The sequence below is a fragment of the Phyllobates terribilis genome, unplaced genomic scaffold, assembly GCF_046119375.1.
Source record: "Phyllobates terribilis strain yellow unplaced genomic scaffold, ASM4611937v1 Scaffold_11__3_contigs__length_659146591, whole genome shotgun sequence".
NCBI classification, from domain to species: domain Eukaryota; kingdom Metazoa; phylum Chordata; class Amphibia; order Anura; family Dendrobatidae; genus Phyllobates; species Phyllobates terribilis.
Window position 1 is genome coordinate 588890085 of NW_027362771.1, and position 21649 is coordinate 588911733.

Here is a 21649-nt window from a genome sequence, read left to right on the forward strand (position 1 = left end):
ACGGACACCAGGGCGTCGTTATCCCAGGCCAGCTCCGAAGCAAGGGTACGGAACCATATGGCATATTGGCCCACGGTGAGACTCCCTTGACAGAGGCGTAGCAGAGATGAGGCGGATGAGGTCTTCCGTCCGGGTTCGTCGAAGAGGGTCTCCTCTCTCCCATAGAGGATTTAGCCAAGCCAGTGCCTCTCCCGTGAGATGGGACATGATGAAGGCTACTTTGGCCCGGTCGGAATTAAACTGGTGGGACTAGTGTTCAAAGTGCAGGGTGCACTGGTTAATGAAGCCCCGAGCTTGAGCGGAGTCGCCTCCGAAGCGAGAAAGTGCAGAAAGCCGGATTCCAGAGCAGGATACTATGGTATTGGTGGGCAACGGAGCAGCCGGGCTGCGAGTCGTGACACTAGCGGTGGTTGCTGGTGGGGCAGTCAAAGTGTCCAGGTGAGTATTGACATTCCGCAGATGACCCAGGATGGACTCCTGTTGGGACCTCTGTCGGGACAGTTCATGACAAAGGTCCGAGAGCGAGGGAGCTTGGGTGCCACCGGGTTCACTGGCCCGAGCAAACTGTAACGGGTCTGGGAGGCGGAACCTCTGAGCAACTTATACAAGGGGGCGGTCCTTGTAAGGAAGCGGGTGGCGACCAGGGAAGACAGGCAGGCAGTCACAGCAGGTGACCGGGACAGTCTCTGGGTAAACGGGCAGGAGGTCACGGCAAGTGACCGGGACAGTCTCTGGGTAAACGGGCAGGAGGTCACAGCAAGTGACCGGGACAGTCTCTGGGTAAACGGGCAGGTACGACCTGTGACGGCTGAGCCTCCAGGTAGGCTAGCAGGCAGATGGCAGATTAGTGCTCCCAGGTGAGCAGGCGAGAGTCTCTTGATAGGCAGGTGGTCACAGCATGTGACGGCGGAGCCTCCAGGTAGGCTAACAGGCAGGTAGCAGATGAGCGCTCCCAGGTGAGCGGGCAAGAGTCTCTGGACTGGCAGGTGCTCACAGCACATGACGGCGGAGCCTCCAGGTAGGCTAACAGGCAGGTAGCAGATGAGCGCTCCCAGGCGAGCGGGCAAGAGTCTCTGGACTGGCAGGTGGTCACAGCACGTGACGGCGGAGCCTCCAGGTAGGCTAACAGACAGGTAGCAGGTGAACGCTCCCAGGTGAGCGGGCAAGCTGGTCCATAGACAGACTGACAGGTGTCGGAAGGCAGACCGTCGGACCTCAGGCTAGCAAGCAGGAAAGCGGATGACAGGCAGGAATCAGGCAGAAAACTGGCAGGAAACTTTTGGTCTGTACTGTACGTAACAATTTTTTTAGATGTGTTTATCATTTTTTATCATCAATTTCCAAATGAGTAAATAATTTAAAATCAAATAAAAAAATGTCTAACATTTTCAGATGTGTGTTTTATGTTTTATTGTGAATAAAATATGTCTATAAAAGATTTCATAATCATTGGATTGTTTTATTTTCATCTTACACAACGTCCCAACTTTTTTGGAATTGGAGTTATATGTGTTGCAGAGTATAATGTCCAGAAAACAATAATTTAATTACAGAAAGTTTCATACCAAATTGATATCATTAGAAGTTTATTACGGGTCCGGGTGGTGGAACCTCTATGCTTCGGTGCAAGGAGGGACCAGAGGGGCGTGAAAAAATACCTACTCGGCCTGACCAAGGTTACATGGTGGCTTAGTCGACTCCGTGAACCCGGGAGGGACCGGGCAGGTGAACCAGGTGTCACTCATGGACCGACCTTGTGTGAGAGCAGGTGACTCCCACGGGCCAGATGATAGGAGCTGACCAGCACAGTGAATAAGCACGGCAGAAAAGCTGACGGGTGGTCCGGGTAGATAAGCAGGCAGGTACGGCAGATAGCCAGACAGGTGCTCTGGGTAGGCAAGCAGGCGGGTACAGCGGATAGCCAGACAGGAGCTCTGGGTAGGCAAGCAGGCAGGTACAGGAGATAGCAAGACAGGAGCTTCGGGTTGGCTGGCTGGCGGGCACGGCAGGTTACAGGCAGGTGCTCCAGGTAGGCAGGCTGGCGGGCATGGCAGGTGCTCCAGGTAGGCAGGCTGGCGGGCACGGCTGGTTACTGGCAGGTGCTCCAGGTAAGCAGGTTGGCAGGCACGGCAGGTAACTGGCAGACTGGCGGACAGGACTGCTAGACAGGCTGGCGGGCAGGACTGACAAGCAGCGGGACCTGAGGGCTGAGGAAAGTGTTAGCACACAAAACAACAACCTTGCACAGGCACCTCCATTTTGGAGGAGGTGCCTAATATAGGAGAAGTCCTCCGGCCATTAGCAGGGGACTCTTTAGGATGGCACGTGCGGCCCCTTTAAGAGGGAGGGAGCGCGCGCCCTAAGCACAGTGCCCGGGAAGCTGCGCGCAGTGCGTGCCACAGCAGCAGCAGGAGGGGAGCAGGAAGACGCCGGACCGGGACCGCGGCGGTGAGAGGAACAGAGTCTCTGCCCGGCAGGAGACAGAGACGCCGATGCTACAAAGTTCATAATGTCATTTCACTTATTGTGATCAAACTTGGGCCATATAAGTGGATGTGTTGTGTTTTTCCAGATAATACCTACTGGTATGAATCAGACTCCCGCCTATTATCTCTTGAGGCTACTTCCTATGCACTTCTTACCCTTTTGAAGCTGGTGATGACTGAGAAGACTGGACCACTGGTGAAATGGATAACTGAACAGAGATACTATGGGGAGAATTACGGCTCAACACAGGTTCATTCTACATAAATTGAAATTTAAGAACTTTAGCATAGATTCTTCAAAGTCATGTGTAATGGAAAAAAAGAGACAACTACTATTGACTAAATGTTGTATCTCCTGTAAGAGTTGTCCCTTTTTTTTCTACTAGAGAATTTGATGATGAAGGCAGATCTTGTCATAAATTGACATAGGAGTCCTGATTGAAATCACTGTCGAACTTATGTAGTTTGCGCCAACTACAGAAAATGATTCTATTCACCCAGTGTAAAAATCTTTGCAATATGTGGTGTAATGCAGCAGGTTGCTAGCATTACTGTAAATGGTCCAGGATGTGCTTACTGGACCATGTACCTTCCCCTTTATCTGACTGGTCACATGACTGTGACATCACCCAGGTCCTACATGCACAGTAAAGCTCTGTATACATGACTGGGACAGCACACAGGACCTATACACACAGCTGACTGATCACATGACTGTGACATCAGCAAGGTCCTGTCAGTATGAGGCTGTCTGTGCACAGTATATATAAACCTGCTTAATTTGAGACAGGTGTGTTCGATGTGAGAGGCGTGAGGCCTGTTCCCCATGTGTGTGGGATACCGTGATACCGTGAAGCCTGGCAGCCTGAAGGCAAAGACTAGATCCTGTGCGGATGCTAGTGGCCTTGGAAGGCAGCGGCTTTGAAGTGAAGCTTGGTACCTGAAAGGTCGAGCCTGGATCCTGTGCGGATGTCAGTGGCCTTTGAGGGAGAGCCGGCTTGAGTAAGAGTCCTGGAAAGCAGAGCCTGGATCCTGTGTGGATGTCAGTGGCCTTTGAGGGAACGACGGCTGGAGACCCCTACCTGGGAATCCGCAGAGCCACAGTGGTGGCAGAATAACGGACTGAGACAGCTATACCCGGCAAAGGTAATACCCGGTGCTATATGGACATTGTGATATGAACATTGCTACTTTATTACCTTGCCGTAAGCTGTACCCTGGAGCAAGTGGGCCGGTGTGCCACTTGGCTCATGAATTGTTTGTGTGTAAACCTGCCGGTGGCGGACTAAGATGAACTGTGTGTGAACAGCGGTTTATGAAGTGCCATTGTAGCACCCTGAGGATTCGGCTGCTACAGGGGTATTGCACCTCAACCCAGAGGTGTGGTATTCCACTCCCGGGTAAGGATGGAGTGTGGACCTGAGCTCGGTAGGCTGCATGCACTACACACATCCCATTTCCGAGGAGCAGACCGACGGTACTCCCACTTAGAAATGTGCAGGTACGACCGAGTCTGTTCCTGGCTGGAGTGGGAGGGGGGTGGAACATCCCAAGTAGTGTAGGGGCAGATAGGGGGAGCAGCCTGGGTAAAGATAGGAGCTCATTGGGTGCTGGTCACCTGAGCTCACACATAGAGGGTGTATATAAGGTGGGCACCATCAAAGAACAGGGTCAGTCTTTGCAGAGGAGTCAGTCTGTCATCCTTTTGTCAGAGCAGAGCAGAGGAAGAGGAGCAGAGCAGCCCCAGAGAGAGAGAGAGGAGAAAGCAAGAGAGACCCAGAGGGGGAAACAGAAGAGAGGACTCTGAGACCCCAAATCCAATCCACGGGTGAAGAGTCGGCATCAGGGTACCGGAACCCAAGCTGGTGGGGGCAAAAACACACCCCAGCCAGAGACCGGAGGCCGTGGGCAGCGTCTGCCACGGCCACCCACCACATCCACCCCGAAGGCATACCACGTGGAGGGTCAGGGAACCCAAGGCCAAGGGTGTCCCAACAGAAGGCCCGAGGGAGCTGGACCTGGGTGGATCACTAGTGGGGACGGCCAGAGAAAGGACAGAAGGAGAGCTCAGGGTCACGCTCCGGACTTGCTTGGGGGTTGGCTGAATCCAGGACCTGGTGGATGCAGCACGGCTCGGGAGGTCACTTGAAGCTGGAGTGACCAGAACATCAGCAGTGAGTAAATACCCTTAACTGCATAACCCGACTCTGTCTTCCTTTAACATCTATGCTGCACCACCACAACCCCCATCCTCTGCACCTGACCCCCTGAGGCTATACCCCACCCGTTGGGGGTTATACCATCACAAGCTGCACCTACACCATCAGCCTCAGCGGACCCTGCTGCAGCGGCGGCCATAGTGACCGCAATACAACGGGTGGCGTAGTCGACAATAAAGAACTTAATAACATCTGTAGGACTGCCACATACAACTGAGTTTGACACCCTGGGCACGGACCGGGTCACAGCCACTCGGAAGACTACAACCCCCATCTGATCCGGCTCCGGATATTCCCCCTAAAAGAATATGGCCCAGGGGGTGCGTCACCATAATAAACTGCAACACTGTGTGAAAAACGTAAAGACATTGCACGTGTGCATTGATTGATGCAGCGAAGCGAGTTACCCCCAGTATGATGACGAGCGCTGCCTTACATATGGTTCGAGAGTGCGGGCAACGGCAGCCCGGTTGCTAGTGGCAACGACAACCCCGGTTGCTAGGGGCAACGGCACAGGACGACGAGTGTGGATAAAGCATCTTGCGGCAACTCGGCGGGGTTGCGAAGATTGGCGTCGCACTCAAACCTGGTTTGCTGTGGCTCGGCGGGGCTCACGAAGTATAAAGCATCTTGCGGCAACTCGGCGGGGTTGCGAAGATTCTCATCGCACTCAAATCCGGTTTTGCGGTGGCTTGGTGGGGCCACGAAAATTTTTCCGGGAGAGCGATGAAGTGCTAGTGTGAACAGTGTACCGCGATGGCTGTGAGCAAAGCAGCAGATCTGTCTGGAGCTATTGAGCGGTTGAAGGGCCGGTTGGGACCGGAGCAGGTATTTGGGAAACTTTTTCTGGACATGGTGCAGGAACCGCAGGAGCTGTGGGCACCATATGGAATGGCTGCAGTGGACCATTCTATGGACTCTCCGGGGGCGCCAGTGTTGTCCCAGAGTGCCCGGGGAGGTGGTAAGAGATGTTGTGAACTGAGTCCTAAGACTACTGCAGATTTTTTGTGTAAAAATTACCCTGCCGGTGTGGTTGTTAAAAAGGGGGCGGAGTCTAAAAAAGGGGCGGATTTTCACAAGAGTGTGGAGTGTAGAAAACTGAAAATTGTTACTGGTGGTGGGTTGGTGCCTCCTAAAAATGACAATGTGACCGTTGATAACGGGGTAACTCCAGTGGGAGGTGACCTGTTAGTCCACAACACCATGGGGAGTGACACAGACCCCGTAGCTGACTGTGACACTATGAAAGTAAAAAGTGAGTTCAGTCAGGAGGGTCTAGACGTGGTGAGAGAGTCCCCATCTCGTAGACGGCGCAAGGGCCACAAAAAGGTTGCTCCTGTAGACTTGGCTGAAAATAAAAATAAAGAGAGGGTAGTACTGTGTGCCTTTGCCTCAAGTGTGGATCCTCCATTAGAGGTAGAAGAGGAGGTGACGTTGCCAGTAGCAACCTCCGGTACGGTACCGAGTCAGAAGGATCTGACAGCCCTGGAAGGGGAGGCGGCCAGTCGTGACCAAGAGCTGGAACCTATCGGCCAGCAGGGTCAGAGTGATGGGCAGCAATTATGTGGAACCTGGGGAACTTGTCCTCAGACCAGCTGAACCTGGAGTCTGTACAGCAGAAAATACTCCAGCTGGTGAAGGACTTACAGCGAGATCTAAAGGGAAGCAACGAGGAAATTAACCAGTGGAAGGAAATGTTCTACGCAATTAAGGAGGACCGCCGCAAAATCCAGGAAGAGGTTTTGCAGTTGAAGCTTGAGAAGGAGGCGCGGCAGAATGGTGTTTCTGGACGCGAACAAATCCTAGAATGACTGCGCAAACAGCTCAACCAGGAGCTGTGTGACTCCAAGAAGGTGTGTGGTGAACGCAGTAGGGAACTGCAACAGAGTAAGAGAGATTATGAGGATCTCCTCAAGGTGAAGGAGAAACTAGAGGAGGATAAGGTGGGTGCAGAGCAAGTGCACCAAGCGGTTGAGACCACTCTGCAAGACACCCGTGAGGAGAATGATGGTCTCCGGGGAAAGACCCTAGATCTGGAAGCTCAGGTGAAGGAGCTACAGATGTCCTGTGATGCTCTCCAGAAGGCGGAGACGTACCTTAAAGAAACCGTCAGCAAGATGGAAGCTGAGCGGAAAAAGATGGAGGAGTCTGTCGGAGAATCCACAGACCAGGGCCAGGAGTTGGCCGCTGGTGAGGGGAGGTGTGAAGCAGATACCTCCTCGAGTGATGCGAGCTTGGATGATTCGGTGGAAGTAAGAGCCGAGATCAGGGAGCTCAAGGAGTTGCTACAAACCCAGTGGACGCAAGAGAAGCATGAGAGACTGGCTATTGAGAGCCGAGTGGGCACATTGGAGACGGAGAGGTCTGAGAGAGCTCTGCTGCTGGAAGAGCAGTTGAAGCAGGAAGAGCTTCAGAGACGGGCCGCTGAGAGGCGAGTAACTGAGCTGGAAGGAGAAGTTTTAGAGCTCAAAGGTCGCCTAGCAAAGTGTCACGTGGTGAACGAGGTCTCCTTGGAGAAGGGAAAAGGCAAACAAGTTGCACTTACTCCCTTAGACCCTGAGAAGGAGGACCTGAGGAGAGCTAAAAGTATGGTGTTGGAAGATAAAGGTGAAGTGGAGGTGGTCAAGACGAAAAGTTGTGAAGTGGTAGCTGTGAGTCAGCTCAGGGGAAGCATCCAGGGTGAAGAAGCTGGAAGTCAGTTGTTCCTGAAACCTGAGCTGGTTGATCGTCTGGAAACCACTGGTGAGACCGAAACGTCTCGGTACAAGTGCCTCGTAGAAGTACCCGAGGACTTGAGGGAAGAATGCACCCGTGAGTCCGTGCATGAAGAGTTTAAGAAGGCTGTGGGAGCCTGTAAGGTCTACTTGACCTCAGAAACTAAACAGCTGGTGGTCCTGTCCACGACCAAAGTCACAGTGAAGAGGGTGGCTATCCTAAGTGACATGCACTGGCGATGTGTTCGCACGAAGCGGTTTCTCCGGTTGAAGACGGAACAAGCCGTTAGACAACTGGAGCTTAGGAGAAAAGCTCACAGTATGCGTGAAGAGGTCATCCGGGTGCCTCATGTTCTGGTGAGAAAGCTCATTGGGAGAAGCGGTCGAGCCATGCAGATGATGGTCAAGAAGTCTGGTGTGGTGAAAGTAAGCAGTCCACGTGATCAACAGGACTGGATACCAGACAAAGACGGCATGGTGTCCTTTTCCGCTGTAGGAACAGAAGAAAGCCTAGAATATATACGCATGCTGATTGAGTACCGAGTGACCTGCCTGCAGGAGGTAGAACAATTGAATCTCGCTAGACTGCGAGTAGATAGACAGCATCATCTGAGCAGCAGAAGATGGAAGCCGTCTAGAAATAGTGAGACCCGACAGAGAAAGGGCCCCCTAAATAACAGAACAGCTACAGCTGAAGTTAGGGACCTTTTAGGATGTCCTGAGAGTAGTGGGCGTGGGTTTAGAGGTAGTGAGACCTCCAGTAACTCCGGTTTGAGCAGCCCATACAAATGACCCAATAGAGGACGGGACAGTACGAGTCGAACCGGACCTTAGATACCGGGGCATGCGAGTTGCGCTGCTGTATTGACCGCTGGGAGCGGGGAAGATCTGACAGGGTTTTGATTGACCGCTGGGAGCGGGGGAGACCTGACAAAGTTACGACCCGGAAAGGTGACCTGACGAAGTCAGTGACAGTGACAAATGGTAGATTGTTTCATCCTACACATGACAAAGCTAAGTGCTTGAACTACACCATCTCCAATCTGTTGGCTACGGAAATGCTGCCTTTCTGCCTGGTGAATACAGAATCCGAAAGCTGATGGCCGTCGCATTCCCCCAGTACCAGTTGCCTCGTCACCATTATGTCTCTAAGAAAGCTGTGCCTGCACTAAATCACCATGTTGCAGACAACATCACCCCTTCCCTGAAAAAATCTATGTCTGTCAGGGTGCATTTCACCACAGACACCTGGACTAGTAAGCATGGCCAGGGGTGTTACATCTCGCTGAATGGGCACTGGGTGACTCTGGTGGCTGTGGGACAGGCGGAGAATGGGCTGCTCCACAAGTCTTGGAATCCCCAAAGCTTGCGGGACAGACCTCTGTATCTAACACTTCCTCCACTGCTTCGGCCTCCTCTCTCTCCTCTAGGGCCTCCACCTGCACCCTCAACCTGTGCCTTTTATGAGACACACATCCCAACAGTGCAGAGGCAATACCCCCTCGCCTCCATACTACGCAGCTAGTGCTCACTGAAATCAGGCAGTGTTAAAATAATAGGCCTTGGAGGTTGCAGTTATACAGCTCAAGAGTTGTGGACCTCTATCCAGGCCGAGTAATGGCTGCCTCCACTGAACCTGAAACCAGGAAAGGCAATAACGGTGAGACCTGGTGACGGTGCTACACCGGGGCAACCTCACACACGTGCTTGGCATGGCTCACGTCTTCAACTTAGTGGTACAGCAATTTCTTCACCACTATCCCGGCCAAGATGCGCTGCTGCAGAAAGCATGGAAGCTGTGTGCTCACTTCCACCATTTGCACCGCACCTTAAGGGTCATCGACTTGCATCGCTACTGAGATCTTTGGCCACACCGGTTATTGATATGCAATGTGCTAACACGGTGGAATTCCACTCTTAACATGTTGCAGCGACTGTGGCAACACCGACAAGCCCTAACACAGTATCTCATGTTGCATAGCCTGGGCCAATGTATTATGGACATGGTGCAAATCATGTTGGCAGAGTGGGCACAGATTAAGGACCTCTGCATCCTTCTGCACAGTTTTGAAATGGCTACTAAGACTTTTAGAGCTGACGATGCCATCATCAGCATAATTTTTCTAGTCATCCACATGCTGGAGCACAATTTGAATAGTCAAAGGGAAGAGGTGGTTGTCCCAGAGGAAGAGCTGGAAGCAGAGGAGGATGGAAGGGATAACAATGTCTCTAAGTACCAGACTGTCGTCACACAGACATTTGCCAAGGGAGCGTGGATTACAGCCATCGAGGGGGCTCGTGGTACCAGACAAACTGTTAGTGAAGGTACAGGAGCCGACGAACAAATGGAGGACGATGAGGAGGAAGAGGTGATGACTGAGTAACAGTCAGGAGATGAAGAGGTTAATGATCCCCTCTCTGTTATCTGTGTTTGGTGGGAGGGGATGGAGGAAGCAAGCATCAATGTCACCCAGCCACCAACACACCAAGGGCTTAGACCTCATGGAAGAGGCCAACACATGAGAACATTCTGCAACATGATCCCCATATTGTTAGGATTCTAAATAGTGCTGACTACTGGGTTGCCACTCTGTTAGATCCATGGTACAAGAGTAAATTTTGCCAGATGGTTCCCCCTTGGAGCATCGAAACACGCTTTTAGACAAACTTAAGAATGGTTTTATCCAAGGCAGCAGTGAGGCACACAGAGTGCATTGCAGTTCAAGACTTCCAACCCAGAGAACGTCAATTCTTCAATGCAAAAACATTAGCAGCAGCAGCAATGTAAATGGCAGAAGCAATTTCTGTGAGTCCTTTCACACATTTTTTAGACCAGCCGGTGCACCAGCACAACAGAGTACAAGTGTGACACATAATGAACGACTGGAGAGGATGCTGCAGAAGTTTCTAGAGCTCAAAATCAATACCATCAAGGAGGGTTTGGACCCTTTACATTTTGGTCTTCAAAAATAGAAGAATGGCCTGAGCTCACCTGTCACACTTTGAAGGTTTTATCATGCCCGGCAGCCAGCGTTCTCTCAGAACGTGTCTTCAGTTCTACTTGAGGTATCCTGATGCATCCGGCTATCCCCTGAAAGTGTAGACCTCCTAAGATTCATAAAGATGAACAAATCATGGATCTACAAGGACTTTTGTACCCTAATCGCAGACTGTGCAGACTAGATGATGGGGTAGTTTTAGTGTGCTGCATTGATCTTGCGTTATTGCAGTCTGTGACATCTTTGTCATGGCTTCTGTGCCTGCTGTTGCTGTTACTGCTGATGTTACCAATAATTTTTTGAACTGTGGAGACTCCTGGTTGGTTCCCCATATGGTGTAGTGGAAGGAGTGTCGATCCTCATTATGCTATTTATATCCTAGTGAAATTGATGCCACTTTGGTGGTGTCTGCCCATAATTTTTTGAAATATGGAGACAAGACTCCTGATAGTGTCTCCATCTGGTTTGTTTCCTGTAGTTGAAGGGGTGTTGATCCCATCATACTATTTCTACTCTGGTAAAATTGATGCCACTTTGGTGGTGTCAGCCCCTAATCTGTTTAAATATGGAAACTCCAAGTTGGGTCTGCTTCCTGTGTGTTGCCTGTAGCAGTAGGGCTCCCAGACCGGAAGTCCTGCACTTACTTTCAGTCAACTACCTGTGTTACTATCCTTACATTTTTTTAACAATAGTATCCTACAAAATTAATATTTGTGCCACCTGAGTGTGGCTGAGCAGAAAAGCAGCTTGAGCTGTTGCATGTGGTATCAGGGATCCCAGCATAGCAGACCTACATCCCTCACCCACCTCATCTTAAGTTGAAGTTAAATTCAAAGCTATAAATGTTGGCCCAGACCCTGATACCTCATGCATGGGCCTTGGCTGACTGTGCTGTGCCATTATAAAATTTGCACTGTGGGTCAATTGATGACACTTTTCCTGATGTGTGCCCCTAATTATTTGAAATGTGAGACTCTTGGTTGATTCTCCATCTGGTTTGTTTCCTATAGAGGAAGGAGTGTTGGTCCCCATAATACTATTTCTACTCTGGTGAAATTGATGTCACTTTGGTGTCTGACCCTAATTTTTTTAAATGTGGAGACTCCAAGTTGGGTCTGCTTCCTGTGTGTTGCCTGTAGCAGTAGGGCTCCCAGACCGGCAGTCCTGCACTTACTTTCAGTCAACTACCTGTGTTACTATCCTTACATTTTTTTAACAATAGTATCCTACAAAATTAATATTTGTGCCACCTGAGTGTGGCTGAGCAGAAAAGCAGCTTGAGCTGTTGCATGTGGTATCAGGTCTCCAGCACAGCAGGTCGACACCGATCCCTCACCCACCTCGTCTTAATTAGAAGTTAAATTCAATGCTGTAAATGCTGGCCCAGACACTGATATCTCATGCATGGACCATGGCTGACTGCTGTCATTAAAAAAATTTGTACTGTGGGTCAATTGATGCCACTTTTCCTGGTGTCTGCCCGTAATTTGAGCTGTATTGGCAGCTTGTCGGCCCCTTTGAAAGAGTTTGTTTCTGCCTCGCATTGAACTCAATGGGATTTGGAGACTTTCGTCAAACTGTTCATCGGGAAAGGTTCGCTCATCTCTAGTCAAGAACTATGATTATACGAAATAGGTCACCTTGAAGTAAGTCAAGTGCGTCCAGCCTTAACGTTTCTTGAATTTGATTCAGGTTTCTAATTTTTCACTATTGAAATTCATTATTAATATTCATTATTCACATATAATATAAACATGTTGTCATAGAGTATCATGAAGGTCATGTTATTTTTTTAAGCTTGTGATAAAAATATTTTGATGTCAATTGAATGTGCCTGGATTGTTTTTTAAAAACCATGATTATGGCATGCTAACCATGGCGATTATGGTGTGCTAACCATGGCGATTATGGTGTGCTAACCATGGAGATTATGGTGTGTTATCCATGGCGATTATGGTGTGCTAACCATGGCGATTATGGTGTGCTAACCATGGCGATTAAGGTGTGCTAACCATGGAGATTATGGTGTGCTAACCATGGAGATTATGGTGTGCTAACCATGGAGATTATGGTGTGCTAACCATGGCGATTATGGTGTGCCATCCATGCCGATTATGGTGTGCTAACCATGGCGATTATGTTGTGATAACCATGGCGATTATGGTGTGCTAACCATGGCGATTATTGTGTGCTAACCATGGAGATTATGGTGTGCTATCCATGGTGATTATGGTGTGATAACCATGGTGATTATGGTGTGCTAACCATGGAGATTTTGGTGTGCTATCCATGCCGATTATGGTGTGCTAACCATGGCGATTATGGTGTGATAACCATGGCGATTATGGTGTGCTAACCATGGAGATTATGGTGTGCTATCCATGGCGATTATGGTGTGCTAACCATGGCGATTATGGTGTGCTAACCATGGCGATTATGGTGTGCTAACCATGGTGATTATGGTGTGCTAACCATGACAATTATGGTGTGCTAACCATGGCGATTATGGTGTGCTAACCATGATGACTATGGTGTGATAACCATGGTGATTATGGTGTGCTAACCATGGCGATTATGGTGTGCTAACCATGGCGATTATGGTGTTCTAACCATGGCGATTATGGTGTGATAACCATGGCGATTATGGTGTGATAACCATGGCGATTATGGTGTGATAACAATGGCGATGATGGTGTGCTAACCATGGTGATTATGGTGTGCTAACCATGGTGATTATGGTGTGCTAACCATAGTGATTATGGTGTGCTAACCATGGCGATTATGGTGTACTAACCATGGAGATTATGGTGTGCTATCCATGGCGATTATGGTGTGCTAACCATGGCGATTATGGTTTGATAACCATGGCGATTATGGTGTGATAACCATGGCGATCATGGTGTGCTAACCATGGAGATTATGGTGTGCTATCTATGGCGATTATGGTGTGCTAACCATGGCAATTATGGTGTGCTAACCATGGCAATTATGGTGTGCTAACCATGGCAATTATGGTGTGCTAACCATGGCGATTATGGTGTGATAACCGTGGCGATTATGCTGTGATAACCATGGCAATTATGGTGTGCTAACCATGGCAATTATGGTGTGCTAACCATGACGATTATGGTGTGCTAACCATGATGATTATGGTGTGCTAACCATGACGATTATGGTGTGCTAACCATGACGATTATGGTGTGCTAACCATGGTGATTATGGTGTGATAACCATGGCGATTATGGTGTGCTAACCATGATGATTTATGGTGTGATAACCATCATGATTATGGTGTGCTAACCATGATGATTATGGTGTGCTAACCATGATGATTATGGTGTGATATCCATGGTGATTATGGTGTGATAACCATGGCGATTATGGTGTGATAACCATGGTGATTATGGTGTAGCTAACATGACTCATTTGTCTCTAAATCTTGCTTTTCAGTCTACTATAATGCAGTTTGAAGCTCTTGCTCAGTATCAGAAGGATGCACCAGGCGTTAAAGATTTGGAAATGGATGTCTCCTTTAAGCTTTCCGAAAAATTAGCAAGGAAAACTTATCGTCTCAATCTGAACAATGCCTTGGTTCCTCGATCCGAAGAGGTATGAACCCAGGAGGGTGTTAGGGTCAGTACTAGAGATGAGAAAATTGATTTGAGTGGACTTGAATTCTCATGTTCTTCATCTCCAAAATACAGTGTGTTTTTTTCATTTGCTCTGTGCGAATTCAGCAAAATAGCCGAGAGCTGCAGCTGCCAATTCGTTGAACCACTAGAGAGCCAGGAAAACCTTTAAAACAAGATGAATAATAATAACTTACTGCTCACCTGACCCACTACACTTGTAACCTGTCATCCAGTCTTCAGAACTTTTTCTTTTACCCTTACCCCATTGTGCGCATCTTCTTCAGGCAAATCACTCCATGCTGTGGCTTCCTTTCCTGACTAAGCCTCTAGGCCATAGGCCTAGTACACAAGATGGATGTTAGAGCATAAGTTAATTGGCCAAAGAAGATGCACATGACATAGGAAAAGGGAAAGGAAAGGCACAGAAGAGCGTACGGCGAGCTGTAGGGGAGGTGGGTCAGGTGAGCCGTGAGATGATTCTTTTCTTTTTACATCTACGGCTATATTCCCATGCAGTATTTTATGCAGTGGCTTTTTTTTTTGTTTCTTTTATGCAATCTCAAAGCAGCACAAGTTATGTGATTTCAAAAATCTCTTGTACACCCCTTTTGTTTTTTCTTGATTGAATTGGAAACCGGCATCATTTTTTTAAATTTCCTGCATGTCAATTCTTTCAGTATTTTTGCAGCATTTTTGCAGCATTTATTCACCCATCGAAATCAATAAGAAAGTGAAAAAAACGTTACAAATAACCAAACAAATCTTTTTGCTCCATTTTTGAACCATTTTTTGCTGAATAAAATTAACTTTAATAAACATCTAATGTAGATAAAGCATAAATGTAACCGCACCTAAAATATGCCGCAGAAAAAAACCATCAAAAACGCTGCAAATCCTATACAAAAATGCAGCAAAAAGAACATTTTGAACACATCGCTTTTACTGCCAAGAGAAAAAGTTTTAGCTACAAAAAAACAATTTTGAAATCTGTATGAATTGCTGAATTTCCAATCTTTGCAGATTCGATCATCTCTAGTCATTACTAAGTGAGGGTAAGGGATTGGTTAGAAATAAAATATTTTCTACACTCTTGTGACTTAATCTTTTACTTTTCAGACAAATGACCCTAGAAACTTTACAGTCATTGCAAAGGGGAAAGGTCAGGGCACTTTAAAGGTAAGAAAATTATACATTTTACTAATTCATGAATAAACATTTTCTTTTTAGACAACCTGCTTTCATATCCCTTGAACAGATTATTATTATTATTTATTCCATGGCACTTTACATGTGAAAAAGTTGTATGCATACAAGAACAATTATAATAATCTTGAACACAATGTGACAGCGACTGGTACAGGAGGAGCGAGGACCCTGCCCTCGAGGGCTCACAGTCTACAAGGGATGAGTGAGGATACAGTAGGTGAGGGTAGAGCTAGTCATGCAGCGGTGTGGTGGAGTGGTGGTTACTGCAGGTTGTAGGCTTGTCGGAAGAGGTGGGTCTTCAGGTTTCTTTTGAAGGTTTCCACGGTAGGCGAGAGCCTGACGTGTTGGGGTAGAGAGTTCCAGAGTAGGGGGGATGCACGGGAGAAATCTTGTATGCGATTGTGGGAAGAGGAGATGTGAGGGGAGTAGAGAAGGAGATCTTGTGAGGATCGGAGGTTGCGTGCGGGTATGTAACGGGAGACTAGGTCAGAGATATATGGAGGAAATAGGTTGTGAATGGCGTTGTATGTCATGGTTAGGGTTTTGAACTGGAGTCTTTGAGCAATGAGGAGCCAGTGAAGAGATTGACAGAGAGGAGAGGCCAGGGAATAGGGGGGGACAGGTGTATTAGTCGGGCGGCAGAGTTTAGGATGGATTAGTGGGGTGCAAGAGTGTTGGAAGGGAGGCCACAGAGCAGGAGGTTGCAGTAGTCGAGGTGGGAGATGATGAGGGCGTGCACTAGTGTTTTTGCAGATTCATGGTTGAGGAATATGCGGATCCGGGAGATATTTTTGAGTTGGAGTCGGCAGGAAGTGGAAAGGGCTTGGATATGTGGTTTGAAGGAGAGTTCAGAGTCCAGGGTTACCCCAAGGCAGCCAGATAAGAAGACATTTTCCTCAATCAGACCTCACTTTATTAATCTCCTCACATTCATGCATTACCATATCCATAATACCATTACAATGAAAGCTGACTAGTTCTTAATTTTTTCTGCAGTAAGATAATCTCAGTTAGAATATTTTGTTATTGATATTTCTTCTAGAGCGCTGTGAATCTTTCAAAATTCGGTTATGGCATATTCACTCAATCTAGGGGGAAAATTGAATTGGCTGGAAAGGGGTTAAAATTTATTCTCACTTTTTCCAGACTCTCCTTTTCTCACTCTTTCTGCCATCAATCTTCTGACTGGCTCTTCTATCTTTTCTGTCTTCTGTCTGCTACCATATTTCTTCTATCATCAAATGGTGCTCAATCCCTGTCATTTAAATGCCTCATATTGCATGTGACGTTGTGGGACCTAATGATATGAAGAACCATCTGGATGGACGATGGTAGAAGGAATATGGAAGAAGGAAGATAAAAGGAAGATGAAAGAAGGAAGATAGAAGGAAGTTGGAAGAATGAAGATAGTAGGAAGACAGATGGGAGATGGAAGAAGGAAGATTGAAGGAGGAAGATAGAAGAGCCATTCGAAGGATCGGGGGTGGCTGGATAGGTGCATGGAGGGCCTAGGAAAGGATGGAAGGAGGAAGATGGAAGAAGCAAGATGGAAGAAGGAAGATGGAAGATGGAAGAAGCAAGATGGAAGAAGCAAGATGGAAGAAGCAAGATGGAAGAAGCAAGATGGAAGAAGCAAGATGGAAGAAGGAAGGTAGAAGAAGAAAGATGGAATAAGGAAGAAGGAAGATGAAAGAAGGAAAATAGAAGAAGAAAAATGGAAGAAAGAAGATAAAAGGAAGACATAAGAAGGAAGATGAAAGATGAATGATAGAAGGAAGATTGAATATTGAAGATTGAAGAATGAAGATGGAAGAATGAAGAAGAAAGATGGAAGAAGGAAAACAGAAGGAAGAAAGATGCTAGACGAAAGGAAGAAGGAAGATGGAACAAGGGAATTTAAAGAAGGAAGATGGAAGATTGAAGGTACAAGATCGAAGAAAAAAGAAATAAAATAGAACAGCCATTCAGAGGATTGGGGGTGGCTGGGCAGGTGCATGGAGGTCCTAGGAAAGGTGAGGATACATTTTTTTATTAACCCCTTTCTAGTCTTATATAATCTAGAGAAAATGCAGCCTGCAAAATGAATCACAAAATAATTTGGATTCTGATGAATCCACCTTTTTTCTTTAAATTTGAGACTTATGCAATTTTACATTAGATTGATTCGCTCGTCTATACTTTTATCCTTGACATATCAAAAATTCGTTCTCTACATGCTGACAATGGAAGCTTGTCAACAGAGACTCCATACAAACTGCAATGTACAACATTGAAGAAGGGAGAGAATGACACCCTGAGCCTTCGATCAGTTAGGATGGATTCCAGACTAAGGCCACCTCCCCACTATCAGTATTTGGTCAGTATTTTCTGATTGTTCCTCACCTGGTTTTGTCTCCCACTCCTGAGAAAAATTACTGACCGAATACTGACTAAATACTGATAGTGGAGTCTAACATTGACTCCCTCTAACACTTTATATTAATTAGAGTCACTTATTATTATGCATAATATGCTATACTGAACAAAATATTGGCTAATATTGAAATAAATTTCATTCTTTTTACATTGCTTATGATAAACTTTTAAAAAATATTCCATGTGACCTCTAGGTATTTTCAGTTTATTATGCTATTGAGACAGAGAAGGATATAAAATGCAACAATTTTGATCTATCCGTGACAGCTAAGGATGAACCTGATGGTAAGATATTTGCACGTTTATCTCTCATTCCTGAGTTTTCCATGCAAAGCTCCCACAAAATAAAATAGTTCACACACATAATAATAATAATCCTAAAAATTGAAAATGCAAAACTATTTTCTTCCTTGATCTACAGAGGTCCACATTTTTAGACTTAGCAAATTTGCTGCATGTGACCTTCCATTATTTCATTATCATCTGTTTTTTTTTTTAATCTTTTTGAGCTTTAACAATTTCCACAATTCCAAGGGTCTGGGAAGATTGACGTTCTTGATCACAGCATCATCATTTAAATGTTAAGACATATACTATAGAAAGGTTGATCTCTGCCTCTCTTGGGGGACTTCGGCCTCTGCTTCTACCCGTGAATTAAAGACAATCAGCAATAAGTATTGCGAAAAATCTACTTTGAGCTGAAAAATTAAAGGAAATCTATGAATGGAGTCCAATATGGCAGCTAAGTCTCATTGGCTTGACACAACCATTGGAATAATATGAAAAAAAAAATTACTTAATAGGGCTGCCTAGTATTATTAAAAAGCATGTCCTACTTACAAAAACATTGGCAAATTGGTTGATGGGAGGATTTCATAGAGAAAACTGCAGACTGTCATAGGAAGTCAGGGCAATCAGATTGACATTAGTATTGTAATTCAATAACAATGGGAATCTGTCAGCAGGATTTCACACCCCAAACTAATTAAATGTGTAAGTAGTAGTGATGAGCGAGCATGCTCGTTACTCCTGATTTACGAGCATGCTCGGGTGTTTCCCGAGTATCTTCAGCGTGCTCGGGTGTTGTGTTTGAATCGCGTCGTGTATATGATTTGCGACTGTTTGACAGCTTTAATACATGTGAGGAATGCCTGTTTCTTAGGCATTCCTCACATGTATTAAAGATGTCAAACATTCGCAAATCATGCACACAGCATGCACACTCAAACATAACACCCGAGCACACTGAAGATACTCGGCGAGCACCCAAGCATGCTCCCGAAAGGGTTAACAGAACATACTCGCTCATCACTAGTAAGTAGCTCTTCCAAAGCCAAGTCCCACCCGTTCCTTCATTACTGAAAAATCAGTGTTTGAATTTATATGCAAATGAGTCTCAAGAGCTATGGTAGATCTAAAGCTTCTGTCACTCCAGCTCTATTCCACATCCAAAGCTGCATCCTCTTGCTTGACTGACAGCTCCTTTTTCTGAAGTCACACGGCATAGAGGCTGTCAGTCAAGTAAGAGGAGGCGGTACTAGGTTCACATAGAGCTGGAGTTACAGAGGCTTCAGATCTACCATAGCTCTTCAGCCTCACATGTATATCAATTCAAATGCTGATTTCTCATTAATAAAGGAATAGACTGTCTATGTAAATGTATTGCTGGACTTGTCTTTAAAAGAGCTATTTGTGCATTTAAATAGTTTATAGTGAAAAATCATGCTTACAGATTGTCTTTAAGCAAATATATGTGAAATGTTATTTAGCCTACAATTTCTCCCACAGCTAAGAGACCTGAAGACGCCAAGTCGACTGTTTCCATTGAGATCTGTCTCAGGTAAGTGTCATAATTTGCTTATATTGGTAAGGTGAACCTTAACCCCTTCGCACATCCAGACATACATTTACATTAATCCATGTGTGTGTTAATGGAGAGGATGCAGGAGCTTTGCCCACTCTATACAATCATAGGGCCTTGTTCACACGGCCATTTAAATTGGAAGAGTGCTATTCCTAATTTTGACAGATAGCAGTTGTACCAATGTTAATTTATGGGACTTTGCACATGCCCAATTATTTTCTCAGATTGAGTGATCGAAGGAAAAAAATTGCAGCATGCAAGATTTGCCTCCAAGAATCTTATGGCACTCGCCCATTCAAGTATATAGGTCCATTAAAAAAAATTGGACCGCACTCGGAGGACAACCAAGTGCGGTCTGATTTTCACAGATTGGCATAATGGAGAAGATGGAGAAACTTATTTTGTTCCTCTCCACCACCGAGAAAATCAAATCCCACTCTGATCAAATGCTGATATGAGTTTGATTAGCATCATTTGACCAATTTTCTCAGATGGAGAAAAAGTGGTGGTGTGACCTGAACCTTACAGACTTTTGACCCTTCGTAAAAATGTTTAGACCACCTTGCTAAGTAACATTCCATAAATTGGCTCTATTTATGCCAATATACGCTATTCAACAATAAGCAGAGAATAGTCTTCAATTATTTTATACAGAAAACTTTAAAATTGCCCTACAAATACATGACTCTAAAAGATCCATCACTAACCTCACCCATGTGAAATTAGTCCATTAAAACAAGGTGTCCACGGCTCAATATCAGCCAAGTTCTGCAGAGACGTTGGGTTAGAAATAGGCCGTTGGCACCTGTTGCAATGTCTAAAAATGTGAGATCCCCCAAATGTTGCAACATATGCGGAGTTGCACCATTGCAGAACTTTGATGAAATGGATCGTTGAACACCAGATTTGAATGGACTGGTTTTACTTTGGTAAAACTAGTGATGCATCTTTTTGCATCATAGATTTGTAGTGTACATGTTGAAGTTTTCTGAATAAAGAAATATTGAAGAAAAAGATCAATATTGAAGAAAAAGGCAGATGGAGGTTGTAACACATTTCTGGCATCTACCTGTAAGAGCAGGAATCAGTAAATGGTAACCCATACATATACATGCTGTTGAGTGAGCTGTCAATCAAACTGCCGGGGAGTGATCACAGCCGCCGCTCACAGTGTGATAAGCAGTGACTATATATTTTCTGTAAATTCTCCTATGGATGAAAGCGGGTGCTCCTGGGAGGACGCAAGTTAATTTTCTACTGGTAACTGCGTAGTCATTTTGCGAGCCAAGTAGCATTTTAAAAACTGTTGACCTGCAGGTTAACCCTGTATCTGCAGATAGTAAAATTTTTTTCACATGACTTGTTCCCTTTAAAGGGAGTCTGTCAGTACAGAATCACTGTTCAAAACAAGAACGGGTGCTCAGTACATCATGGCCGGATCAATCATTTAAGTACACCTTCCCACCTGCTTGTTTTCCATCTATCAGCACCCCCCCCACACACACCTTTTTGATGACGGCTCTGATTTCAAAGAGCCAGAGAAGGGCAAAAAGAAATGAGTCCCTTTAAAAAGTTATTTTCTCTTGAAAAGTAGAAATATATATGTGAATTTGGTAACACAGTAATTGTATTGACCTACAGAATATAGAAAGCATGTCAATTATTCTTCATATGGTATCGCTGCAAAAATTAAATAAAATTTCTGGGTACATTGTTTTTATTGATTTTTTTATATGTGCCACCTAACAAAAACAAGAGATCAAAAAGTGTTTCACTGTATACTCAAAAATGGTAAGAATGATAGCTTGTGCTGACTAGAGATGAGTGGTGTTCGACTTGAACTGTTCGCCAATCTCAAATTCGAGCTGTTTTGGGCGGTGTTCGAGCCGTTCGGCGAACACGAACAATTTGAAAAAAATTCGTCTGTTCGAGGTTATGTTCGATAACTGTTCGTGCACCAAAATCAAAACTGGATTTTTTCTCAGTAATGCTGAAAATTAGGGAGAGGATAGGGAGATGGCGTACCACGTGTTTGGCGAGATGCATAAGACCGGACTTGTTATCCTAACGTGGTTTGTTTCTTTTACATGTGACGCTAAGCCAACAGTGTGGGT

The 21649-nt window shown here is 45.9% G+C and overlaps 1 protein-coding gene across 2 annotated transcripts in view; it reads left to right on the top strand.

The window, feature by feature from the left end:
* Positions 1 to 21649, top strand: part of LOC141167053 (complement C3-like) — a 439340-nt gene that overhangs the window by 368599 nt on the left and 49092 nt on the right. For both annotated transcript variants that reach the window (XM_073654379.1, XM_073654380.1), the window contains exons 29-33: positions 2573 to 2736; positions 13869 to 14027; positions 15167 to 15226; positions 17866 to 17956; positions 19460 to 19511. In XM_073654379.1, the coding sequence (XP_073510480.1) occupies positions 2573 to 2736; positions 13869 to 14027; positions 15167 to 15226; positions 17866 to 17956; positions 19460 to 19511 (526 nt within the window). The remainder of the gene's footprint in view (positions 1 to 2572; positions 2737 to 13868; positions 14028 to 15166; positions 15227 to 17865; positions 17957 to 19459; positions 19512 to 21649) is intronic.